The sequence below is a fragment of the Hermetia illucens genome, chromosome 6 (assembly GCF_905115235.1).
Source record: "Hermetia illucens chromosome 6, iHerIll2.2.curated.20191125, whole genome shotgun sequence".
Lineage (NCBI taxonomy): Eukaryota > Metazoa > Arthropoda > Insecta > Diptera > Stratiomyidae > Hermetia > Hermetia illucens.
Genome location: NC_051854.1, coordinates 32,495,727 through 32,514,651, shown reverse-complemented (window position 1 = coordinate 32,514,651; position 18,925 = coordinate 32,495,727). Strand labels below are relative to the sequence as shown.

The following is an 18,925-nucleotide window of genomic DNA, read 5'->3' as shown; positions in this document are numbered from 1 at the left end:
ACCGCACGGGATTATGACTGCTCACCTTTTTCTATAAAAGAGTTGGAACAGGGAGTGAAAATCAAGAAGGCGCTAGCACCCGATGGTATTCCAGCAGATGTATACAAACTGTTGTTCCAACATCGGCCAGACCTACTACTCGGCGCATTCAACACTTACCCAAAAGAGAGTATTTCCCTTCTCGTTGGAAGGTGGCGAGGCTTGCGCTGAGCAGCAAAGGGAAAGGCGAGCCTGAGTTGCCGTCTCAATACCGCCCACTTTGCACGCTTGATACTGCTGGTAAAGTGCTCGAAAAGCTCGGCGACTTATTCCCACGGCAATTCAGTTTTTCAGCAAGTTGCCGTTGACTTGGATTCTTAGCAAGTAGAATTGCGAACTCTTGGCCGCGTTCGAGAGAAGAATCTTTCGAAGAATTTTTGAGGATGGACGATTCCGCAGCCTATATAACGACGAAATCCATGAGCGATACCATAACCGGCTGTGGTTAAAATCCGGCTCAATAGGTTGCGGTGGGCGGGTCACTAAATCCGTATGCATGAGGATGATCTAGCCCGGAAAGTCTATAAGGGCAATATCTATGGTAGAAGAAGAAGACGAGGCAGACCTAGCCTAAGATGGAGCAATGGCGTAGGTCAAGACGCCAGACAGCTTTTAGGGATATCGAATTGGTGGACCTCGGCGTAAAACCGGGATGTCTGGGGTTCCTTATTAAGGCAGGCCTAGACCGGATACCGGTTGTTGCGTCGTTGATGATGATGAACATCACATAAAAATATTGACAAGATTACATTTATTTTTATTGCCACAAAAAATTTAAAACAAATCGGGGAACCGCACGCTGGACACTTTAGGTGCGAAAGCTTTTGTTGATTTTTTATGTAACAATATTCGGCTTCACGATCGTTCCACTTATATTTAGCTCGCAGCGTATACGCGATATTCTATTCGATGTGGTACTGACATTTTATCTCGTGCGGAGTACTAATTTGGCAGGTGGGGGACAGTTTTGGTCTACTATAATTTTGTCTGCTATCTATCTTACTGCAAAATTGTACGGATCTTGGATGAACTTCAAGGAGTTCGCAGTAAATTTTCAAAATATACAATATGCTATAATATTATTAAATTTAGGACCACCAAGGTTTATCTTCAGATGAGCCAATATCTGCTGCAGACAGTCAGACAGTAAACCGATTTTGTTTAGGTTTTGATTTCAACAAAAACTTAAAAATTGATTTTTGGAAACTGTCACATAAGAAAACCTCTTTAAGCATTTCATACCCGATATATGGGAACCTCTCATTTAATTTTTCTAACTAGTAACCAGTGATTTTTATGCAGGACTAGTTAGCAGATTTTTAATAAAATACGTACGTCAATCCCACAAGTCAATCACAAATCAAATCTGAAGAAAAAGTCAAAATGATTTCGACGAATCGACAAAATTTGGAACCATCAAACCACGACGTGTATCATAACGCAAGGATGAGGCAGTTAGTCAACCCAGGGTCTGGAGATAATGCAAGAGTTGGTTCAGAATCAGTTGATCGGGAAGTGTATCTAGCTATGCGTAGAAGCAACAAAGTTCCCAACTTACCACTTTCCAAGGGGTACAGAAAGTGCAACATCTGCTCGTCTACTTACAAAGTGAGGTCGAACCGGCGCAAATGGTGGAAAATAAAAGGAACTTCTTCAACTATAGATCATCACTTCATAAGGTATTGGTAAATTTAATAGATGGCGCGGTCTCTTATTCTCGCATATTAGCATTCATAATAATTTTTCGAAATGATATACACTAATCCACCAGGGATTATTATATTTGCCTTTTCTTCAATAGGTATGATGATGAGGTCGAATTCAGTTATAAGTGTGGGTCAAAAGTGGAGTCGATTGTGTCCTTCTTCCTTATGTTATTCCTGCTTGTTGTACTGTTTCTAACCGTATTTTGGATTCTACATTATCGCGAGGGCCTCCAATATCAACACTCCATAAATAGACTATTTAATTGGCATCCTATTCTTATGGTATCCGGATTCGTTACGATTTCTGGTTTCTGTAAGTTTGCACTGTGATCTTTTATTATTTATTTATTTTAAATTTCTTAAAATTTATTTTTACTAATATTGTTGTCTGAAAGTGGAATTTATGCACTGGACCTACTACCTATTAAGCATGGTGTCCATCTCTGTCGTTAGTTCCTTGTCCAACGCGGACTTTATACCATAAAATACAATTGTATGATTTCCCTATAAGAGTAAGAGTTCAAAAGGGTGTAGTAGTTGTTTTTTGCTCAAATATAATATATGATAAGTACTGAACCAATTTCCGCACCTGGCGGGCGTCTGATGACCTAGTGCGTCTAAATACCTCTACCTCAAGCAGCAAATTCTTGTAACATATTTGCCAATTGAAGAATGTAAGAAAGAAAATATAATTAATTTTTATTTTATGATGATCAAGATTTACTTTGGGCTAAGGATTCTTCTTAGCACCTATGTTTTAAGGACGTTAAACAGTTTTCATAATTATAGGCTGGGGTCTAAGTTTTATGCCAAAAATATAGTATTAGCGATTTAACAAACTACTACGTGCACCAACCTGGAAAAACTGCGTTATTGGCTGAAAAGGTAACAATTCTCCCTATCTAAAATCCTAGCATCTCCTCCATTCGATTGGTGGATTTGATATCTACGTTTAATATGTCACTTAACTTCCTTTCTTTCTCCATGAAGTATGGTAATCAAATATATATGTTCGTTCAACCTATAGTCTTCCAAATATTTCCTACAACCCCCACATCTCTAACAGCGCAACCTCCTCTGCTTCACAGCATCGTACACTGCTCCGGGTGAATACATTCACCTTCCTCCGCGCTAAATAGCCTGCACCTACATTTCGCCCCCTCCCAATATTAATGGGGTTATCCTGTGTGATCCGTTTTTTTTTCACTTTTTTGCGATTTTTTTTAAAAACTAACTAAAGATTAAAATGCGAATTTTTCACCATATATTGATATCTTGACCATACGTAACAATTTTTTCAGACCGATATCTTTGCCCTTTATTGAAGAACGCAGTAACTTGTACACCTTTCTCCAAAAATATCACTGTTAATAAACTTAATAATAAAAGAAAACTATTAAAAGGAAAGGTTTCCGATTAAACAATAGAATTTTATTTATGTTGAGGTAGCAAACACGTGTTTCGGACACAACATGTATCCTCCTAAAGTTCTTATTTTGTAATTAAAAAATTACATTACAGAATTACAAAATAAGCACTGAAGAACATGTTGTGTTCGAAACACGTGTTTGCTACCTCAACATAAATAAAATTCTATTGTTTAATCGGAAACCTTTCCTTTTAATAGTTTTCTTTTAAACGGAACTATAGTAAACTCAGGAACTATTTTTACAAAACTTAATAATAAAAATTTAATAAGTAAAAGATAAACTTTTTCTTATAAATTTTGGTGTTTGTTTCCACCTTCTTCAATGTATATTAAAACAAGTCGGAATACCGAAAGCGGCGCTTCGGGTATAAAGGTTTTATGTTCATCTTACGTGAGAAACTTCTTATGCACATTTTTCCATTCGTATATGGCTAAAAACCCAAAATATTCCATCTTATTTTTTTTTCAAACTACAAGAAATATGGACATATTCAGTTGCGCTGATAGGTGTAACAGCTCCAAATGTCACAATCATTGCCGACATTTGGAGCAGTTCCACCTGTCAGCGCAACTGAAGTCGAGGAGGCAATAAAACGAATGAAATCGAGGAAAGCCGCAGGACCTGACGACATTGATCTGAGCTCTGGAAAGCGAAGAGCTGGGACCCAAAACTATGGCTCAGTGAATTCAGCAAGGAAGAACACCATCTGACTGGCAAAAAAGTACCACTGTTTCAATAGGGAAAAAGAAAGGTAATTCAGCAGAATGTTCAAATTACCGTCCGATCCGATTATTTTCCCATACCATGAAGATTTTTGACAACCGTATTCGCGGAATCGTTGAAATAACCGTGAATGAAGTAGGATTTGTCAAAAACTACGGAAATACTGATGCAATGCACGCTGCGCGATTACTCATGGAGAAACCCCGTGAGAAGCATCGCCCTCTTTACATTGCATTTCTGGATCTAGAGAAAGCGTTTGACCATGTGCCACGTGAACTCATCTGGTATGCTTTACGACAACACTTAGTGCCAGAAGAGCCCGTGCGCTGGGTTCAATTGCTCTACCACGATCCGAAAAGTAAAGTTAGAAATATGGCGGGTGTATCAAAACCGCTTCGTGTCTCTGTTGGTGTTCATCAAGGAAGCGCAGTCTCACCACTCCTCTTTGTTCTTGTTATGGACACCATCACACGTGATCTGCCCAGAACTTAAATACGTCGGGTCAACGCTATCAGCCAATGGAGAATTGCGTTATGAAATTGCTTCACGCATTAACGCAACTTGGATGAAGTGGCGTTCCACAACTGGTGTTCTTTGTAATCGACGTATCAACGAACGTCTCAAATCTAAAATTTATCGCAATGTCGTCCGTCCTGTCGCCCTCTATGGTTCTGAGTGTTGGCCAAATATAAAAGACAATGAACGGCGTCTTGCGGTAATGGAGGCGTTGCTTTGGACTAGTGACGTGACACGTTTTGATCACATCCGAAGTGAGGATATCTGCGATCGTTATGGGGTTGCACCGATCGTGGGAAAAATTGCGACAGAGGCGTCTTCGACGATATGGTCACGCAATTCGTGCTAATGGGAATTCAATTCAACGGTGGCTTGATACGCTGGATGGGAATTTAAAAGCCTCTAGATTGCCACCAGATCAACATTCGATAGAAACAAATGGCGAAACCGATTACAACGAGCCAATCTCGCTTGTGAACGGGACAAAGGCTGAAGAAAAAGAAGAAGAAATATGTACATATTATGATATTATACTCACGCTAAACAAACAAACATTGCCTATTACCGAATACTGTATTCTATATGCATGTATATAAATTAATCGTACACCTGTTTTCGATTTACTTAGTGCATACAAGTATATATATCTATATACAAAGTACGTATATTGAATACTGCTTGTTCAATATACAAATATCGGACCGAGTTTTAAGCAGGTGAATGCCACTGAAAAGAATAGTACTTTGTTTCAGGGGGACCGGTCGAGAGAAATTTGTTTTATTCTGCTGCATGAGACGAGTTTTTCTGGCACTAAGTATAGTCATAGAACATATCAGATGAGTTCGTGGGGCACACGATTAAACGGTTTCTCTAGATCGAGAAATCACGATGTTTCTCAGGGTGTTTCTCACGGTGTTTCTCTGTAGTTCCGCAGTTGTTGAGAAAAATCGCTTCATTCACGGTCATTTCGACGATGCCGCTATTTGTCGCGAATTGGACCAATTAAACGCATTCTCGGCATCTATGGCTATATGTTTTATCTCGAAGCCTTATCTTCCCCATATGTTTCTATAACGGTAGCACCTTCGCGGAAACTCCAGGGGTATAAAAGACTTTTTATCGAGACACTAAATGAAATTTAACCTTCTTCTGCAGCGAAAAAAGGTTGCAATTATTTTCAGCAAGAGGCGATGATACATCCATTGAGGTGAATATTGCTCACAAACTTTATTCTTTACAACTTCGAAGCCAGTGCCCCAAAGAATCGTTTCGATTTAAAATATAGCTAACAATGTCGTTTGCTTTTTCGTGTGACATTTTGTTGTTTTCCTGCTCCTGGTTTCGGCTTCCTCTCCACTCTCGGGCTAAGTCTCCACACTTGAAGAAAATATGATCTCAATATTCCGATTTGCTGGTTTCGTCAGTAGATTGGTTCGATTATGTAGTGAAGCATTTAATCGTTACAATTCCTCAATAATAAACTGATGCAATCGACCCTACTTATCTATTGTCATTTCAGTGTCCTTACTTTGCATTGTCATTTTCAATTTTCATTCACTCTCACGTATACAAGGGCTGGCATGAGTTTGTGTCGGGTCTTACATTCATCCTAGGCGTAGTGGTTCTAAACACCCATATATGAAGTAGTTACTCCCGCTTTCTAAGCTTTTTGTCAAACAAGGATCCATCCAATGTACATATGTATGTCTACCCATCGGTCAGTCTTCCTGTGAGTTCGTCGGTCTGCCTGTCATACCCGATTTACTCGGAAATGGCTGAAGCTATTGTCAACTTGCTGAGAATGTGTGCTCTGCGGCCCTTTTAGATGCAGCGAGTGGAGTCATTTGGATTTGGGTTTAGTTTAAGGGGACTCCCCATATATGCGAACAGAGGTTATAAAATACTGCTTCTCAGAATATCGTCATGTGGGATATCAACTGAAAGGGCTAAATTAATACTTTCCGAAACTGATGTTAGCTCTGATATCGGGTAAAACATAGGGAAATAAAGGGCTCCAAATGTTTCCCTCATAAATTGAAACATATCTCCTCAAAACCTATCCAGTTAGAAAATCTGAAAAAAATTACAGTGATGCACCTTTATAAAATGTACATAGGCTTCAAAATACATCCCACTACTAAAGTTAATAATAGCATGTTATGATATAAGAAATTTATCGGAAAACCACCCTAAATTTATCCCTGAGTATAAACGGTTTGAGCGAAATCCCACTATTATTAACAAGATTATAATAGGCCAAACCTTTCAATTTTCTATGAATTGACTGCACTAGGAGCTATTGTGCATAGAACATATTCTATCCCATATAAAGTACAATGCATTTATGCCTATATATATATACCAGTACTAATGAGTCTGAGATACTGAGTGCCAACAGCAGGTCAGATGACCGCATTTTATTTAGCTTTTTTTATTTATTTTTATATAATTTTAGTAACTCGTTTATGTCCCCACTACGAGTGATATTCGCTTTTGTGTAAAACTAAAACGGAAATGGGTGTGTCTGTGTGTGTGTGAGGGGATGTAGCCTACGATAAATTTAGATTAATTCATATATATATACATGTATGTATTAATAGGCGGAGTTTGAATATAGATGAAGGAATATTTTTAATCTTTAGCTACATTTAAATGGAAAAAGTGCATCGAAAATTCCTCAGATAATAAAAACACAAAACCTTTCATAACTGATATGGACATTATTCATATATTTTCTGACATAGGAGGAATACTATTATTTCCTGTATGCCTTGTTTGCCAGTGACAATGATACTGTAGCAAGAAACGGTATGTTGTAAAACATATTATATTTAGTAGGGTGATGGCTAACGTGTGGACTAAAATTATCATATTATATATAGAATAGTAATGTAATACCGGATAGTTTTTTCGAAGTTCGAGTCTTATTCAGGTTTTGCTTGTCTGCCTGTTTTTTTTTCAAGAAGTGGAAATATTCAAAAAACAATGGCTTGCCAGTGGGTGGGATTTTCATCCACAACGACCCACGACTCCACTCCTGCGCGCAGAAACACCAGCAGGTATTACATCACGGGACGGAGTCAACTCACTCTAGGTTCGTCCCTTTCTTCTTTGCGGGGAGTACTTAACCGCGCGTTTCTCCTCTACCTTTCGCAGTTTGTTCTGGATAGATGCGATCATGGAGTTGATCGCGTCCCAATTCTGTTGACGTGTTACCATTCTCTGCACCAGATTTTTTGGTACCAGCACCTCTCCTAGAGTTTCCTCTAGGTTCCTCCTTTCTTCTAAAAATTTTGGACAGTGGAAGAATACATACTCTGCCCTCCCACGTTCGACATCACGCTTACCAGGGTCATATTTGCAGTGGATACTTTATCGGACGCATACTGCACGTAATGCCCATAACTGATCTTCTCGTCTATCATCACTTCCAAGTATTTGATGGTAGACTTGGAAGTGATGATAAAATTCCTAATTCTAATTCAGGCGTAATTACTCGTTCGACGCTTAGTGGTACATAATGTTCCACAACAGTGGCCCTGCGTGTAGCATGTCGTGAGATTCATAGCTGGTTTGTTCAAGGAAATCCTAAGCGGCTTCCCAATGATTTACATTTGTGTGAATAAACCTCACTTTCTCATTGTAGCCAGCGCCTCTCGAAATTCATTTCGCTTTTTAAGGCTTTGTGTAAAACAAAACCTTATTAAAATCGATTCACTGTCTGTCTGTAGTAGCACTTTTCCCCAAAACGGTTAAACCGATCCGAACGAAATTTGGTGAACATATGAGAACTAAGAAATCCCACCCATGCACTGAGTGACATAAGTTTAGGTTGAGTCTGAAGGAGGGCCACCCATACATGCAGAGATGGGAAGTAACATTTTTTTTTACCGAATATAGTTACGTGGAGTATCAAATAAAAGGTCTCGATTAGTATTTTCCGAGACTAATATTTGTTTTAACGTGAATTGCAAAGTGCGCGAGTAAGGAGTCAAAATGTGCACTCTTAAAGTGATGCAGGACTTGGCGTTGACGTTTTTGGAAACTACCCAATCCAGAAATTTGAAAAAAATTATAGTGATGCGCCAATATGAAATCTACGCCTCGAAATATGTCCCACTCCGATATCTGCTCAAAGAAACTTACTATTAGTATATTACCAACTTGCACCTGCATACAGAGACGTGTATGCCTGCACCATCTAATAAAGTGAACGCATTTGAACGCGGAGTTGAAGTTTGGAAATACATATGTACATCAAAGAATATTTCGAAATGTCGGTATACTCGAATAGGGAAACGTGAATTGGGAATTTCTCACACAAGATGAGCACAAAACTTTTATACCCGAAGCAATAAGATTCCGCTTGTAGAAATGACTTTTCTAAAAATAGAGGGCAATTGAATTTTTAACTAAGTACGCGTGGAATTGTCATGCACTCATCGTTCCTCACATAAGGAAACACAAAACCTTTTATACCTGAAGCGTATAGCTTGCGGTTTCCCGACTTTTTTATTGATAACTTTAGTCCATTTTTAAGGTTTAAACCTTATTAAAATCGGTTTACTGTCTGTCTGTCTGTCTGTCCGTCTGTCTTATTTTTTTTTTTTTTGAGGAGGTGGAAATCTTCAAAAGACACTGGTCTGGACACACCAGCGTGTGGGATTTTTACCCACTAAAACCACCCCCGACTCCCTCCCTGCCCCGCGGCACCACCATAAGGTATTACATCACGGGGCGGAGTCAGCTCACTCTAGCTTAATCCCATTTCTTCTATACGCGGCGCACGTGACCGCGCTTTTCTGCTTTCCTCTGCCTTTCGCAACTTATCTTGAATCGATGCAATCATGGAGTTGACCGCATCCCAATTCTCTTGATGTGCTAGCATTTTCGGCACCAGATTTTCTGGTACCAGCACCTCTCCTAGAGTCTCCTCCAGGTTCCTCCTTTCTTCCACAAATCTCGGACAGTGGAAGAATACATGCTCTGGGTCCTCTGGGACTCCATCGCAATTTGGACAGTCGGGTGAGGTCTCCAATTTAAACCTGTGAAGGTATTGGAGATATCCTCCATGTCCCGTGAGAAACTGGGTGAGATTATAATTAACCTCACCGTGTCGTCTCTCCAACCACTCCCTGATGGCAGGAATGAGCCTGTGAGTCCACCGACCCTTTCCCGAGCATTCTCACCGCTCTTGCCATCTATTTATGGATCTCTCCCTCTCAGCCTTCTTCGTCTGCAATAAGGGAGAGATTGGCTTCGCATGGTATATATTCGCCATCTCATCTGCCAAGATGTCAATGGGCATCATTCCAGAGATGACGAATGCTGCATCATCTGAGACAGTCCTGAAGGCAGAGCATACCTTCAGGGCTGTCCTCCTGTAGACTGCATTCAGTTTGCTAGTGTTAACTGACATCCGCAACGCCTCGCTCCAAACTGGGGTCGCATAGAGCATAATTGAGGTCACCACCCTGGCTATAAGCAACCTAGAGGTATGCCGTGGCCCTCCCACGTTCGGCATCATCCTGGCCAGGGCCATACTGGCAGTGGATGATTTATCACAAACATACTGTACGTGTTGCTTATAGCTGAGCTTCCTGTCTATCACCACCCCCAAGTATTTGATGGCCGGCTTGGAAGTGATGATATGATTCCCGACTCTAACACAGGCGTAATTTCTCTTCCGGCGCTTCGTGATGAGGACCGCTTCCGTTTTTTCCTCCGCAAGCGTCAGACCAGAGCTCTCTAACCAGCATTTGACGGCACTGATTGCCTCGCTTGAGTATAACTCAGCATCTTCGAGATGCTTTGCGACAACAACCAGTGCAATGTCGTCAGCGTAACCCACCACTGTGGCTTCCTCCGGAAGGGGAAGATTAAGTACATCGTTGTACATGATGTTCCACAGTAGTGGGCCCAATACGGAGCCCTGCGGGACACCCGCGGAAACGACGTACTCCTGCGGTCCGTTATCAGTATCGTACCAGAGCCTCCTTTCAGTTAAATAACTATCGACAATTGCGGCGAGGTAGGCGGGAATACCAACCTTCGCTAGGGATTTCCGGATTAGATTCCAATTGGCCGAATTGAATGCATTTTTCACGTCCAGGGTTACTACCACGCAATATTTGCTGGTACTACCCTTTCCGTGGATTGCATCTTCGGCCAAGCCAGTAACCAATTTGATGGCATCAATGGTTGATCTGGCTTTACGGAATCCATACTGCCGATGTGAAAGGCCGCCTTGGCTCTCAACTACTGGGAGTAATCTATTATAGATTGCCCGCTCTAGCATTTTCCCCACCGTGTCCAAAAGACATATGGGTCGGTATGAGGATGGTTCACCTGGTGGTTTACCAGGCTTAGGCAGAAGCACCACCTTCTGCCGCTTCCATACCGCTGGAAATATTCCCTCGGACATGCACGCTTCGAACAACTCAGCAAACATGTCCGGCCTGGATTTGACGGCAAGCTTAAGGGCCTTATTCGGTACTCCGTCCAGACCCGGTGCTTTATTGTCTCCTATTCTGCCGCAGATGTCCGTCTGTCTGTCTGTCTGTCTGTCTGTCTGTCCGTCACACGCATTTTTCTCGGAGACGGTTATAGCGATTGACACCAAATTTGGTGGAAAGCTGGGAACTGTGAATGCTCACGCATACATGAATTACATCCTTTTACAACGAATTTAAGGGGGGGTCCCCATACATGCAAAAGGGGGTGTAAATTTTTTTTTCATCAAATATAGTCATGTGGGGTATCAAATTAAAGGTCTCGGTTAGTACTTTTCGAAGCTGGTCTTAGTTTTGACATTTGTTGGAAAGGTGGGGAGTGCAGGGGGTTGAAAGTGACCATTCCTTTACGGCGGCCATTCTCAGAAACCACCCAACCGAAAAATCTGAAAAAAATCAAGAGGCTGTCACTATATGGTGCCTGGGCTCCGAAATACCTTCCACACTGATATCAGCACGAATAAAGTTAATAATAGTATATTACTATAATTTTCAGTAATTCGCTTCAAAACCCCCCTTAAGTTCATGCTAGGACCACAAATTTCGCAGCAATATAGAGTATAACATAGAGCATGATCTTACCAAGTTTGGTGGAAATCGCACTATTACTAACAAAGTTATAATACGTCAAAGTTGTCGCTTCTTTGCAAATTCAAGACTGTGAATGTCAATATCATCCGAAAGTGGATATTCTCACGTAATATATGCATATATTACATTCCACGTACTAAGAAATACACAAAACCTTTCGTACCTGAAGCGTCCAGCTTCCGGTTTCCCGACTTGTTCTACGTTGAGTTTAAGGAAATCCTCACACATGCTAAAGGGGGTGTATTTTTTTTTTACCGAATATAGTCATGTTGGATATCCGATTATTACTTTCAGATGCCAGTCTTAGTTCTGGCACTTGTTTCAAAGGCCGAGAGTGCGGGGATACAACGTGATCATTTCTATAACGGAGCCATCCTCAGAAACTACACAACCGAAAAATCTTATAAAAATCATGAAGCTGCCTTTATACGATGTCAAGGCTTCAAAATATTCTTCATTTCGAAAATCCACACAAACTAAGGGGACCATCCCGTGTGTCGGATCCGCGGAATCGATTTTTTTTGGCATCAATTGTATCTAGATATAGTGTAGAATATATGGACAAAGTGTTTTTTTGATATTCAGAGCCGTGCGGGAATTATAATGTACGTATGTAGTAAGTCACATGCCAGTTTTATGTCGATCGTCATAATAAAGCTCGTATTTATCGGTCCGAATTACGTTCGAAAATTCGCTAAAAGGACAAGAATTGAAGCCAAGGCTGTACATGTGTTTCTGAAGAAACCTAAGGTTTATGGACCAGGTATAACAGTTTAATGGTCAGTTAAGGTTTTATGGCTAAAAATCGCATTCTACTTTTTAAATATGTTTTTCTCGAAACTGCATGTTGAAAATCGGCTGCCACCATAGCCCAAAATCTATCCAACGAAATTCTTTGAAATTTTTACGACTTATTCAGAACATATTTCTACCGTCTGCAAACTAGGATAATTGCGTTTCATTCAGTAGTTATTTTTTTATTCTGTTGTCTGATAATTTTCCTTCAAAATCCAAACCGTTACAAACGATCAAAACATCGGTTAAGCCTGATCATAAGGCCAATATTCTCGTTTTACGTTTAATAGAAGTATAGTTGCTTCTATTTATCACCCGAACAGTTGCTTAAATATGTAGGGCTTAAGATTATTCAGAAGAAAGAGCCCTATACAACAACTTTCTTCGGAATATTCGCTTTCTCTTTTCTGCTTCTCTGAAATCCACAAAGCCTATAAACACTAAGTTCAACATGGTTGAAATTACTGGCTGGTAAATTCGAATCCCTTAAGTCGATTATGGTTAGGGATGCTGTACTAGAGGTACGGATAAAAGACTAGGACCTACTCACGTACAATTAAAGTGTCAGTGAATATGTTTTATGTATTTATGTGTACAAAAATAAACCACAATTTAATGTTCAACTTAATTCAAACTATATTTTTTCAGCCATATTACTCAATAAACTACGCATCTGTATGAAACCGAATTACGTGAATCTGCTACATGCACTACTCACTCTGAGCGTCATACCCTTGGCAGTGCTAGGATTGATTTGCGTTATGGATTCTCATAATATCTCACTCCCTCCTATAGCGAACTTCAATTCACTGCATTCGTGGATTGGCCTGGCAACAATGGTCTTGTATGGATTCCAAATAGTTTTTGCATTCTTTAGGTATTCGGCTTTCTAGGTTATTGAGTTCCATTCAATTCTATATTTTTTATTTTTAGTTATTTCGCACACAACACTGCTGAGGGGAGCTGCTGCAATGCACCAACTTCTGTTGTTAGATTGCACAAACTGATGGAAGTCTTTATTTTCACCTTGGCCACCATTACTTGTATTACAGGATTAAGTGAAAGAATTTTACGGTAAGAAACAGCATTGCTCCGAATATATATTTATACCTTTACTTTCAGAGATGATGGCAGTGTCGACTGGTCCTGTGAAAAGATCTATAAAAATTGTTTGGGCATCGTCATCCTGGTAACTGCATTAGTACTGATCCTCTTTATAACATTTTCAAAAAGTTAAAACATTTTGGATAAGCGATAATAATTGTATAGCGAATTTTCAACGGATCCATGATGAGTTTTAAATATTTTTCTATTTATTCATAAGATGTTTTCATTTAAAGTTTACGTTTTCATCGAGATCACTACACAACGAGACAACACCCAAACTTGAATCATAAATGCCCCTTTTCCTTCAAAACTACTTGATTTCCTAAACATTTTGCAAAGATGTTCGCTATCTAATCTTTTCTTTTCCTCTCTATCTATCAAATCCAACCATCACTCTAAATAAAAGAAAGAAATGTATAAAAAAATCAAGGACCCTACAACCATGGACTAGTATTCAAAGAGGTTTCTAAAGCCGGGGTTGATGAGTTTAAACGAGGCTGAATTTGCTGATTTGGTCAAAGAATGACCAATCTTATGTGCCAGTTCGCAGCAGGAACTATCTTTGATTCTTAGCACCTAGGAATTAGTTCTTTCCGAATCTGATATTAGTTTTGACGTGAGGTACAAAGTGTACGAGTAAGGAGTCAAAATATACACACCTAAAGTAAGACACGACTCATTTTCGGAAACTACCCAACCCAAAATTCCCAAAATCCCAAAAATCAGGATGGTGCGCTCAGATGAAATCTAGACCTCAAAATACGCCCCATTCCTATATCTGCTCAAATAAACTTACTAATAGTATATTACCAACTTTTAGAAACTGACTGAAAGACCCCCCTTAAGTTCATCCTAGGAGTACTAAATTTTGCACCAGCATAGAGGACATAACATAAAATATAGGAAGATACATACGAAAATCGTAGAAACTTGAAGATTATATGCAATGTCGTGTTTTTATGCGCGGACAATCGACCTGTGTACATATTTTATGTTAACAAAAACAAACAATTAAATGCCACTAAGAGCGCGCATACCCCCGTCTTAAATTCAATTTTTATGAATGGAAGCGATGGGACTAGTGCAAGTGGCATTAATAACTACCACTTTCCACGCAAATAGTGCCTTCCGCACTTCTCAAAACGAATTCATTCAAATTAATTACATTTAAAAGTAGCAGCCAAAAGCGAAATGCGTCATCAAATTGCAAATGGCGTTATATCCGTCATCAGAACTAAACTTTGCCCACCTGAAATTTTCATTGTACATTTTCTCGTCCGCACTCCGGACACAACGTAATTGTGTTTGGGTCTTATATGGCTTCATCCCAAATGTTGGTTCATACGCTTGGTAATTTTGTAAAGAATCATACCTCCATAATGATCGACTTATTACTTTTTGAGCTAGAAAAAATATGAAAAACGTCGTTTTGAGAAAGTGACGTTTGAAAAAAAATTGTTTCCCCTTTCGGATATGAAGATATTTATCACTCTTGATTACGAACAAAATACAGTTGCTGCAAAAACAAGTGCGCTCGTACATGGGACTGCCGCCAAATATTTAAAAATATTCTATTTAAATAACGCTGCCATATTTCGTAAGAACATAAAGCGATCTCCTGGCGGTGGATCCTGAGATTGTCCTCGGTAATCGCTCACTTCTACCCCCAATAAAATCTAAAGGACCACGAATTTCGATTTGAAAATATCTGAAATATCTATGCATTTAAAAAAGGTCGAGTCCGAAAACCTCCTAATGGCATAAACAGTTTACAAGCTGTTCTCCTCAGACAGTAGAGCAAAATACAGCAAATCTGACACTGATGAGTTTATTCGAGAACAGTAGGCCAACATTCAGATTGTCTCCATTAAGATCGTGCACAAGGAATTGGAACAAATGTAGTGAGGTTAAGACCAGAGCATTCGCAGCTCACCTAATATAGAAGGAGGAAATAAACCAATCGGGCCCCAAAACACACATGACCAAATATCCAACTGACGCCAAGAACAAATTAAATTTGTTTAGGAAATTGAGGGAGTCCTGAGTCCACCATCTACTGGACATATGGCGAACCGGATCATTTGTGAAGCAATTTACTGTCTCTGTGGTCCAGGTACCTTTCATTTAGACAAGCCTCCAAGTTGTAAAGTTATGTGACTCGTGGTTCCGGCCAGGGCAGAGTTAATTCATCAGAAGTTGCCTCACCTCTGTCGTTGAAACAACGTGACCGAGTCGGGCATAATATGGTACTTTCATGCTTCCTTCATCTCATGGCATATAAAGGGAAGTAGAAAGCTGGCTTCAGATGTGGAGGACAAAAGTCAGCGAGTGGCATTAATTGATTGAATACACCTTGATGCAAGGTCTTTCCTGGAAACAACAAATAGAGGCGAAAACCTGAAAAAAACTAAAATTTAAGTTCAGACAGTTTTTGTGAATGCTCCACTCAGGTGTTTAAACCTATATGGACATATGGGATTTAACTATAGGGCTCTGTCATGCTATCATCAACGGCTCAACAACTGGTATCCGGCCTAGTGCTGCGTTAATAAGGAACCCCAGACACCCCGGTTTACGTCGAGGTCCACCAATTTGATATCCCTAAAAGCTGTGTGGCGTCCTGGCCTACATCATCGCTTCATCTGAGGCAGACTCTGCCTTGTAGACTTTCGGGGTTGGATCTTCCTAATCCATGCGAATTAAGTGAGTATTGGTCCATATATATTAATTGAGCCGGATTTTGTCCATAACCAGACGTTCGTGGTATCGCTCATAGATTTCATCGTTATATAAACTGCGGAATGGTCCATGCTCATGCAGGGGGCCAAAAATTCTTCGGAGGCTTTTTCTCTCGAACGCGGCGGGCGATATAGAGACATAATTTCAAACCAAGATTTCATATAAGCGCACGAACCTGTCTTTTTTAAGGTTTTGTGTAAACACAAAACCTTATTAGAATCGATTCGATGTCTGTCTGTCCGTCTGTCTGTCTGTCTGTCTGTCTTTTTTTTTTTTTTTTTTTTTGTTGAGGAGGTGGAAATCTTCAAAAAGACACTGGTCTGGACACACCAGCGTGTGGGATTTTTACCCACTAAAACCACCCCCGACTCCCCCCTGCCCCGCGGAACCACCATAAGGTATTACATCACGGGGCGGAGTCAGCTCACTCTAGCTTTGTCACCTTTCTTCTATACGCGGCGCACGTGACCGCGTTTTTCTCCCCTCCTCTGCTTTTCGCAGTTTATTTTGGATAGATGCGATCATGGAGTTTACCGCATCCCAATTCTCTTGATGTGCTAGCATTTTCGGCACCAGATTTTCTGGTACCAGCACCTCCCCTAGAGTCTCCTCTAGATTCCTCCTTTCTTCCACAAATCTCGGACAGTGGAAGAATACATGCTCTGGGTCCTCTGGGACTCCATTGCAATTTGGACAATCGGGTGAGGTCTCCAATTTAAACCTGTGAAGGTATTGGAGATATCCTCCGTGCCCCGTGAGAAACTGGGTGAGATTATAATTAATCTCACCGTGTCGTCTCTCCAACCACTCCTTGATGGCAGGAATGAGCCTGTGCGTCCACCGGCCCTTTCCCGAGCGTTCCCACCGCTCTTGCCATCTATTTATGGATCTCTCCCTTTCAGTCTTCCTCGTCCGCGATGAGGAAGAGGTTGGCTTTGCATTGTATATGTTCGCCATCTCATCTGCCAAGATGTCAATCGGCATCATTCCAGAGATGACGAATGCTGCATCATCTGAGACAGTCCTGAAGGCAGAGCATACCCTCAGGGCTGTCCTCCTGTAGACTGAACTCAGTTTGGTAGCGTTCCCTGACATCCACAACGCCTCCCTCCAAACTGGGGTTGCATAGAGCATGATCGAGGTCACCACCCTGGCTATAAGCAACCTAGAGGTATGCCGTGGCCCTCCAATGTTCGGCATCATCCTTGCCAGGGCCATACTTGCAGTGGATGATTTGTCGCAAACGTACCGCACATGTTGCTTATAGCTAAGCTTCCTGTCTATCACCACTCCCAAGTATTTGATGGTCGGCTTGGAAGTGACGATATGATTCCCGATTCTAATACAGGCGTAATCTCTCTTCCGGCGCTTAGTGATGAGGACCGCTTCCGTTTTTTCCTCCGCAAGTGTCAGACCAGAGCTCTTTAGCCAACTTTTAACAGCACCGATTGCCTCACTTGAGTATAACTCAGCATCTTCAAGATGCTTTGCGACAACAACCAGCGCTATGTCGTCAGCGTAACCCACCACTGTGGCTTCCCCCGGAAGGGGAAGATTAAATACATCGTTGTACATGATGTTCCACAGTAATGGGCCCAATACGGAGCCCTGCGGGACACCCGCGGAAACAGCGTACTCCTGCGGTCCGTCATCGGTGTCATACCAGAGCCTCCTTTCAGTTAAATAACTATCGACGATAGCAGCGAGATAGGCGGGAATACCAACCTTCGCTAAAGATTTCCGTATTAGATTCCAATTGGCCGAATTGAATGCATTTTTCACATCCAGGGTTACTACCACGCAATATTTGCTGGTACTACCCTTTCCGTGAATTGCATCTTCGGCCAAGCCAGTAACCAATTTGATGGCATCAATGGTTGATCTGGCTTTACGGAACCCATACTGCCGATCCGAAAGGCCGCTTTGGCTCTCCACAACCGGGAGTAATCTATTGTAGATTACCCGCTCTAGCATTTTCCCCACCGTGTCCAGGAGACATATGGGTCGATATGACGACGGTTCACCTGGAGGTTTACCTGGTTTAGGCAGAAGTACCAACTTCTGCCGCTTCCATAACATTGGAAATATCCCCTCAGACATGCACGCTTCGAACAACTCAGCGAACATGTCCGGTCTGGATTTCACGGCAAGCTTAAGGGCCTTATTCGGTACTCCGTCCAGGCCCGGCGCTTTGTTGTCTCCTATTCTACCGCAGATATCCAACAGCTCGTCTCTGGTGACTGGCGGAATTGCCGCCACATTCAGAGGTGGTTGGAATGTGTCGGTGCTCTCCTCTTGCTGGGGGAATAACCCCTGGATGATTTTTAGCAAGAGGGTGGGGCACGTGATCTGCGGAGATGAACGGCCTCTGAATCGTCCCATCACGATTCTGGGACGATTCAGAGGCCGTTCTGTCTGTCTGTCTGTCTGTCTGTCCGTCTGTCTGTCTGTCTGTCTGTCTGTCTGTCACAGCCGATTTATTCAGAAACCGCTGGACCGATTGTCACGAAAATTGGTAGGAGTATGTGATCTACCGTTTCCTTTACATGCAGCAACTGACGCCATTTTGTGTTAAGTTTAAGGGGGGCTGCCCATACATGTGAAAAGAGGGTGCAAAATTTTTTTTCATAAAATGCGGCCATGTGGGGTATCAAATGAAAGGTCTCAATTAGTACTTATTGAAACTGGTTCAATATTTGATATTGGGTGAAACATAGTGGAGTGAGGGCTCAAAATATGACCATCAAAAAGTGTAACAGGTCTCGTT

General features: G+C 41.2%; 1 protein-coding gene across 1 annotated transcript; it reads left to right on the top strand.

The window, feature by feature from the left end:
• The first annotated feature begins 1,356 nt into the window (after nucleotides 1-1,356).
• Nucleotides 1,357-13,824, top strand: LOC119659732 (cytochrome b reductase 1-like). Its single transcript, XM_038067990.1, has 5 exons — nucleotides 1,357-1,718; nucleotides 1,841-2,058; nucleotides 12,961-13,189; nucleotides 13,246-13,386; nucleotides 13,435-13,824. The coding sequence occupies exons 1-5, from the start codon at nucleotides 1,423-1,425 to the stop codon at nucleotides 13,547-13,549; spliced, it is 999 nt and encodes a 332-aa protein (XP_037923918.1). The 5' UTR covers nucleotides 1,357-1,422; the 3' UTR covers nucleotides 13,550-13,824.
• Nucleotides 13,825-18,925: the final 5,101 nt, after the last annotated feature.

Bases quoted from the DNA above. Each gene is read 5' to 3' on its own strand.
- LOC119659732 (XM_038067990.1), top strand. From the start codon at position 1,423: ATGATTTCGACGAATCGACAAAATTTGGAACCATCAAACCACGACGTG. The intron at 2,059-12,960 runs GTAAGTTTGCAC...ATATTTTTTCAG, and splicing joins CGTTACGATTTCTGGTTTCT to CCATATTACTCAATAAACTA. The intron at 13,387-13,434 runs GTAAGAAACAGC...CTTTACTTTCAG, and splicing joins TTAAGTGAAAGAATTTTACG to AGATGATGGCAGTGTCGACT.